The following is an 8,414-nucleotide window of genomic DNA, read 5'->3' as shown; positions in this document are numbered from 1 at the left end:
GTGTACATCAGTGGTGGACTGGTTGTGGGTGAACAAATTTCAACTTAGTGCAGATGAGATGGAGCTGTTGGTGCAAGGGGTCTCCCCACTCCACCGGTAAGCTGGATTCATTCCTGCTCTGAATGAGGACACAATCTCCTGTAAGGATGAGGTTTATAGTTCTGTTAGGTCTCGCCTTATATTATTATCAGGATATCTCTCTCTCATAAAATTGTAGAGTTGGAAGAGACCCCAAGGATCATCATGTCCAACCCCTGCAATGCAGGAATCCCTGACAGATGGCCACCAAGCCTCTGCTTAGAAACCTCCAGTGAAGGAGAGGTCACCACCTTCTGAGGTAGCTCATTCCACTGTCAAACAGCTCCTACCCTTGGAAAGTTCTTTTAATTTAAACCCATTGGTTTGGGTCCTGCCTATATATATAATATTAGATACACACAAAGACCAGGTCAGATCTGTGCTTAATAGATAACTACTTTGCACCCATTTGGTGGTTTGGGAGTGTGCAGCGTGTGATTATTGCTGGGCTGAAACAGGGTCTTCGTTGCCAAGGCTGACACCCACTTTTTTGCAACACTTTGTTGTAGTGAAATTGCCAGAGTGCCACGAGGAAATGCCCTTGATGTTTTGGCAGGACAGTGACATCAATTTACATGAAGACATGCTTGTTCCTCAATGATGCCCACAAAGGCAGATCTGATGACTATACAGCTATGACACCATCATTATCCCTGGTTGACTGGGTTTATGTAGCCTTTAAAATGGTGTGAAGTCAGGGCTGCAGATAAATATAGGGGATTTCAGGGGACCAGATGCATCCGGGTGAGAAAAGAGGAGCATTTTGGAATTTTACACGGGATGCCAACATGTGCAACTTTCATGTTGTACCTGCTCCTACATTCTAGGATGCTTTCAGTGGAAGATATTGGATAAAGGCAAGACCATATTTTATTTCCAAAAAAGACATACAAAAAAAGTGTGGAATCATAAAATAATAAAAAATGCTATCTCAGGACACTCACCAAACCCAAATTAACCCACATTAACACCAACCAACCACACCCTTCTGAAGACTGTGTGGGATTTTAAAGACATAGCACCCTTTGTCATACCTACTTCTTGCTTTGCTAAATGAAACAAATCACAATGCTACCCTGCATCTACGGATGCACTAAGCCTTGACCAGACTCTCTCAGAAAGCCGGTCTTGCAGACAGTCCCAAAATACAATCAAACTTTACTCTGGAAGATGTCATCATTTACTGTGTCATCCTCTTTGTCAAGGACTGGTAAGTAGCCACCTTCACGGGGCAAACACCAGCACCAACCAGCACCAGTGAGGTCCAGAGAGGCAAAGTCGAAGTCAGTCATGTCCAGTGCCTTGAAATCCACAGTGTCCAGCCTGTAATGAATCTTGTTGAGCTTTTGCCAGTATAACCAGGCCATCACCAAACCTACTGCCTGCAAGAAAAGATGGAGACAAAATTACTTGTTAACATGTGTGCTTTAAAATGCAATTATGACAGGGTATGTATGTGTATAGCCAGGGTTTCCCTAACACAGCAGTGTGAGTATGCATAACCCAAGCAAAGCTGCTTTGATAGAAGAACCTGCAGGGAAAGTTCACAGCAAGTAAGAACCCTCCATGGTCCAGCACAGCAGCCAACGTGCAAAAGGCAATGGGCACTGCATCTGGGCACTCTTGGAAGCTAACCTTATTAGCAGCAGAGGCACCTTTAGTCGGTCCTTGCAAAAAAGCTAATGCAATTCTAAGGCTGCATCAGCAGAAGTCAAGTGTCCAGGTCAAGGGAAGTCATAAAGGTAAAAGTAAAGGACCCCTGACAGTTAAGTCCAGTCACAAACGACTGGGGTTGTGGAGCTCATCTTGCTTTACTGGCCGAGGGAGCCGACGTTTGTCCACAGACAGTTTTTCCAGGTCATGTGGCCAGCATGACTAAGCTGCTTCTGGTGAAACCAGAGCAGCGCACGGAAACAGCGTTTACCTTCCCACTGGAGTGGTACCTATTTTTCTACTTGCATTCTGATGTGCTTTCGAACTGCTAGGTTGGCAGGAGCACGGACCGAGCAACGGGAGCTCACCCCATCGCGGGGATTTGAACCGCCGACCTTCTGATCAGCAAGCCCTAGGCTCAGTGGTTTAGACCACAGTGCCACCTGTGTCCCTAGGGAAGTCATAGTCCCACTCTATTCTGCCTTGGTCAGACCACACCTGGAATACTGTGTCCAATTCTGGGCTCCACAATCTAAGAAGGATGTTGACAAGCTGGAACGTGTGCAGAGGAGGGCAACCAAGATGAGGAGGAACAGCTAAGGACTTTAAAAGTACAAACTTGAAGGCCTGGTACAAGGGAGTGTGGTGTGATGCCCTTACAGAAAAAACGACTCTCAAATTAAGAATGGCAAGAAGAACAAAGGAAGATACCTTTGTGGGAGAATTTGGATCTTCATTTCGTTCACCATTTCTCCAGAAAACCAGAGATCAGTTTTGTTTATACTAGCTTGTAGGTCCCTTAATACCATGTTTTATAGATGTGTAGTGTTATTAGTTGTGATGTATGTGTGGGAATGTAGGTTTTCATAATGTATTTTTTGGGGGGGTCTTTGGTTTATTTTATTTCAATAAGGATCCTGCGCAGTGGAAGCTCGTTTTCAAAAAGATTGCTCATATTGCTTAATCACTCTAAAACTTACAGAAGCCCGATATATAATATTAGATTGAAAAAGAACTCCCTTTATTGCCTCTGCCAAGAACAGCCCAGTTTATGACTCAGTCTGTTAACCGTCCCTCTGACGTGGTAGTGCACACATCCCAGCTCCCTGAGCAGTGAGAGGTCCAAAGGCTGCCCCATGAAGGCTGTGCAGCACAAGCCTGCTTATATTTACTCAGCAGTAAGTCCCAATGCATTTAATGTAAAACTAGGGGTTTGTGCAACTAGCACAAGCTGGAATGAGCCTGGTGGGTGGGATTCTGGCTCACACGTCAACTTTAAACCATGGGGTTATGAAGCTGGCTTGTTCAACTAAGTGCAGCTAGTAATAAATGACAATCTCTGGTTTGTATGAAGTAACAAGCCCGATTCCATGAAAGCAAAACTAACTTCTGTTGAACACTTTCCCCAAGGAATAGGGGCGTGGAAGCTCAAGACTTGCTTGGGTTTGTAACAGCTAACAGACGTAGCATTTAACCATGGTTTACTATTACAGTGGTACCTCGGGATGCGAACGGGATCCGTTCTGGAGCCCCGTTCGCATCCTGAAGCGAACGCAACCCGCATCCGCATGTTGCTGTTTCCGCGTGATGTCATTTTGACTGTCTGCGCATACGCGCACAGCGAAACCCGGAAGTAACGCGCTCCATTACTTCTGGGTCTCTGTAGAGCGCAACCTGAAAATACTTAACTTGAAGCACATTTATCCCCAGGTATGACTGTACATGCGAATGCAACTACTTGCTTCACTGGGATTTATTTCTATGACATCACATCAATGGACTGCTGACATCACTTTGGTGGACAGTTCTGCATGCACAGTGGATCCCTGCACTCAGCAGAATTCAACACCCTCGCTTCCCATCAGCTAATGAGCAGGGAGAGCACAAATTCTGCTTGCTTCAGATGTGCACACAGTCACTCCTGTGGGGAACTAGTGCATATGGTCTATTCCTGCAGAAAGCTGTTCAAATCTGCTTGGTTTGGCTGTGGGCATCTGGCTGGACTGATCCCACCCGCCCATCAGCTGATCGATGAGGAGTTCAATCCTGCTCGGTCACTAGCTCCCTTATGAGGCTTACCCCTCATGTTATGCATGTATAAAAAGGTAAAGGGACCCCTGACCATTAGGTCCAGTCGTGGCCAACTCTGGGGTTGCAGTGCTCATCTCGCTTTATTGGCCGAGGGAGCTGGCGTACAGCTTCCGGGTCATGTGGCCAGCAGGACTAAGCCACTTCTGGCGAACCAGAGCAGCACACGGAAACGCCATTTATCTTCCCGCCAGAGTGGTACCTATTTATCTACTTGCACTTTGACACTTTGACAGCAGTGCTTTCGAGCTGCTAGGTTGGCAGGAGCAGGGACTGAGCAACGGGAGCTCACCCCACTGCAGGGATTCGAACCGCCGACCTTCTGATCAGCAAGTCCTAGGCTCAGTGGTTTAACCCACCGCGTCACCCGTGTCCCCTATGTATGTATACTCTGATGTAAACCTCCTTCAGCAGGGCTTACTCACTGGTGTGCTTAGGATTGCAGTCTTTGGTGTAATGCTTGGGGTTGGACTATGGCCTGCTCAGCCACGAAGCTCACTTCACAGGGTGAGGATAAAATGGGGAGGAGAACCATGTGACCACCTTGAGGAAAAGGCGGTATATAATTGTAATATTTATTTTTTTAAAATGTAACAAAAGCTTTGCTTCAGTGTATAATATGCCAAACATAAAGAGCTGAGGCAGTGTTGGGTACCAGCACCTAACTTATGACAGTAAAGAAGGATTAGACAAATTCATGGAGGATATGTTATATATATTTGTGTGTAAACACATGAAAGCTCATACCTAGAAAGCTTATACTTAGTTGGTCTTTAAGGTGCTACTGGAAATGACACCAAACTGGGAGGGGTGGCTAACACCCCAGAGGACAGGATCACACTTCAAAACGACCTTGACAGATTAGAGAACTGGGCCAAAACAAACAAGATGAATTTTAACAGGGAGAAATGTAAAGTATTGCACTTGGGCAAAAAAAAGCAAAAAAAAAATGAGAGGCACAAATACAAGATGGGTGACACCTGGCTTGAGAGCACTACATGTGAAAAGGATCTAGGAGTCTTGGTTGACCACAAACTTGACATGAGCCAACAGTGTGACGCGGCAGCTAAAAAAGCCAATGCAATTCTGGGCTGCATCAATAGGAGTATAGCATCTAGATCAAGGGAAGTAATAGTGCCACTGTATTCTGCTCTGGTCAGACCTCACCTGGAGTACTGTGTCCAGCTCTGGGCACCACAGTTCAAGAAGGACACTGACAAACTGGAACGTGTCCAGAGGAGGGCAACCAAAATGGTCAAAGGCCTGGAAACGATGCCTTATGAGGAACGGCTAAGGGAGCTGGGCATGTTTAGCCTGGAGAAGAGGAGGTTAAGGGGTGATATGATAGCCATGTTCAAATACATAAAAGGATGTCACATAGAGGAGGGAGAAAGGTTGTTTTCTGCTGCTCCAGAGAAGCGGACACGGAGCAATGGATCCAAACTACAAGAAAGAAGATTCCACCTAAACATTAGGAAGAACTTCCTGACAGTAAGAGCTGTTCGACAGTGGAATTTGCTGCCAAGGAGTGTGGTGGAGTCTCCTTCTTTGGAGGTCTTTAAGCAGAGGCTTGACAACCATATGTCAGGAGTGCTCTGATGGTGTTTCCTGCTTGGCAGGGGGTTGGACTCAATGGCCCTTGTGGTCTCTTCCAACTCTATGATTCTATGATTCTATGAAATATAACACACACACACACACACACACACACACACACACAGTGGTACCTCGGGTTAAGTACTTAATTCGTTCCGGAGGTCCGTTCTTAACCTGAAACTGTTCTTAACCTGAAGCACCACTTTAGCTTATGAGGCCTCCTGCTGCTGCCGCGCCACCCGAGCACGATTTCTGTTCTCATCCTGAAGCAAAGTTCTTAACCCGAGGTAGTATTTCTGGGTTAGCAGAGTCTGTAACCTGAAGCGTATGTAACCTGAAGCGTATGTAACCTGAGGTACCACTGTAAATATATGGAAAGATTCTTCCAAAGACTGTTTTAAGACAAAAAGACTTGATTCTCTTAAGGGAGTTCTTTTTGGATCATCTTTTAATAATTTTTTAAAAAATCTTTCTTCTTGTTATTTAATATTACTATGACAGACCAACACGGCTACCTACTTGAATCATGGAGGATAAGTTTGCTAGCAACTACTAGCCATGATAGCTATGCTCCAGTTCTACTGCTGGAGGCATTACGTCTTCAAAGACAGCATCTGTTTCTAGGGATCACAAGTGGGGTAAGAACAGTTGTAGTCAGGTCTTGCCGGTGGGCTTCCCATGAGCATATGAGCACAGGATGCTGCGTGAAATGGACCTTTGCCCAGATCCGTCAGCCAGTCTCTTCTCGTGTTCCTGCGTTCCAAGCATAATAGGAGGACGCAGACTCCTGAAAACAGGTAGCTTCCTATTATGTGGGCTGCTATTCATAACGCAGATAACCGTCTGGAGAAGCACTGACAAAGCCTGAGATTCCAGCAACTGCCAGATCACCCTAAAAAGCTATAAACTGGGCCTTTGTTATTTCAGATCAAGAGAGAGCTCAATATGGTATATTGTGAGTAGGAAAATGTATTCATTAGTGACAAGCGCTACTTCTTCATTCGCAAAGTGGGCTTATTTATAACTTTCCACCTGATATCTCCCTTGATAACGGTCCCAATGCAGCAATTGCAAGCAATATACTATAACAGAGAATGTGTTCTGTTCTTCAAAAAATAATCAGGTAGAAGCTGTTAGCTAGGAAACAGATGCTGATGATAAATAATGATTGTAAGAGCATTAATCAGCACCATCCTGTGTGCACTAGGAACAGCAGGCATTCAGGAAAAATCAGAGAAGTTGCTTGATTTGCATTAACTCCTTGATCACTCCAGTGACAGCTTATTTGCAGGAAAACAGCTTGAACCAAATTCAATGAAACTATGGCATACAGCAGACACGTCTCTCCTCCCTCCCCCAGATATATTGTTTAAGAGTCACTGCCACCCATTATATGTGTGCTCATAATTTTAGCCCATAAAATTTTAGCTCATAATTTTATGGTTCTGAGATCAGACAGGTTGTGTGCATGTCTGCATGTGTGTGCTTTAAAAATCTGCAGTGCCCCTTTGATTGGACAATCTTAGCCAGGGAAAAAATCAGTAAGTGTTCGCATCAGTCTATCATACTGCCCTCAAGTCTCTTAAAAGTTGTCCTGTATCTCCAGGTAATGACGGTTTTTTGATGCCACCAGCTGTGATGAAGAGCAGCTGTGATGAAGTTGTTTGGCTCAACTTCATTCAGCTTTTCAACCTAGTGAGGTTCACATAAAAGGCACCAACTATTTCTACTTGCAAAGGGTAGTTGGGGATTTTCTGGTAATTGTCCCTGGAAAATCACCCTGCCTGGTTTTCTTTTCTTTTTTTGCCTTAAAAACCTTTGAAAATTGCAGTAAGTTGCACTGCTGCCATAATAAACACGCCCCAAACTAAAACCAATCCCTGCAGCCTCTCCTTCTTATAACATACTGCTATACTTATAAGCCATTCCAACTCTAAACCTCCGTGGGTAGCAGCAGCAATCTGGATATTATGGTTGGTTGTACTCTGTGTATGTTGCCTTGGCAGGATCTTTGTTTTGAAAGATGGGATATAAAGAAACAAGCATCTGCATGAAAACCTCTACTTGCAACATAATTTTGCAGTCATAGATGATGACATTGTATTGCTAGCACGTCTATTTGCATACCTGCTGTTCTCCTAAGAAATTATTTCTGGTGTGGTAGGTCTTTGGAATCAGTAAGTTTGGTGCTGTGCTGAATTACCCAACAGGCAGACCACACATATATTTAGGGATCCAGCAAAGCAAAAAAATGAGAAAATTTTGAAAGAATTTGACATATTACAAATAAAGCGGCTAAGTATGAAGTAATCACCATGGGGGAAATCAGAACTCTGATTTCCTTATACTTCACACTCCTCCCACATTTTTGGTCCTCTTTTTATTACTAATATCCACCTAAACCAGGGAGGCATTAACAAAATAATGCAAGGAAAATGGATCCTGTCATGTGCTGCACATGACATGCATGAATGCACATTTCAGCACACATGTAAACTTTTCATTTGAAAAAAAAATTATTATTTTTTTGTTTACTATTGGTTTTATTTTGAATTACATACAGGGGTTGGGCACCACAATCTTTTCTGTGCTTAGGACCTCTAAAGGTCTTTATAGAGATTCAGGGCAGATAAAACAAAGTCTTCATGAAGTGCATAGCTAAATGATGGAACTTGCTCCCACAGAGAGCCGTGATGGCCACCAACCTCAATGTCTTTAAAAGATGATTAGACAAATCGGAGGAGGAGAGAATGCTCTCGATGGCTAATAGCAATGATGGCTCTGCTCTGCCTTCATAGCTGGAGGCAGCAATGCTTCTGAATATCAGCTGATTGAAACTGCAGGTGGGGAAAGAGAGAGTGCTCTTGCCTTCCCATCCTGCTTGCAGGTTTCTCATTGGGGCATCTGGTTGGCTACTCTTGAGAACAGGATGTTGGTCTAGGTGGGCCTGATCCAGCAGGTCCTTCTTAAGTTCTTATTTCTCAATTTGGCCCTGGCTT

General features: G+C 44.4%; 1 protein-coding gene across 3 annotated transcripts in view; it reads right to left on the bottom strand.

Annotated features, from left to right (window-relative positions):
- Positions 1-930: 930 nt before the first annotated feature.
- Positions 931-8,414, bottom strand: part of LOC310769830 (tetraspanin-15-like) — a 98,873-nt gene continuing 91,389 nt past the window's right edge. For all 3 annotated transcript variants that reach the window (XM_083629641.1, XM_083629640.1, XM_083629639.1), the window contains one exon: positions 931-1,460. In XM_083629641.1, the coding sequence (XP_083485767.1) occupies positions 1,230-1,460 (231 nt within the window). In that variant the 3' untranslated portion in view covers positions 931-1,229. The remainder of the gene's footprint in view (positions 1,461-8,414) is intronic.

The sequence above is a fragment of the Podarcis filfolensis genome (genome assembly GCF_964270895.1).
Source record: "Podarcis filfolensis genome assembly, chromosome: 8".
NCBI lineage: Eukaryota > Metazoa > Chordata > Lepidosauria > Squamata > Lacertidae > Podarcis > Podarcis filfolensis.
The sequence above is the reverse complement of the archived record's forward strand: the minus strand, read 5'-3'. Positions and strand labels throughout refer to the sequence as shown.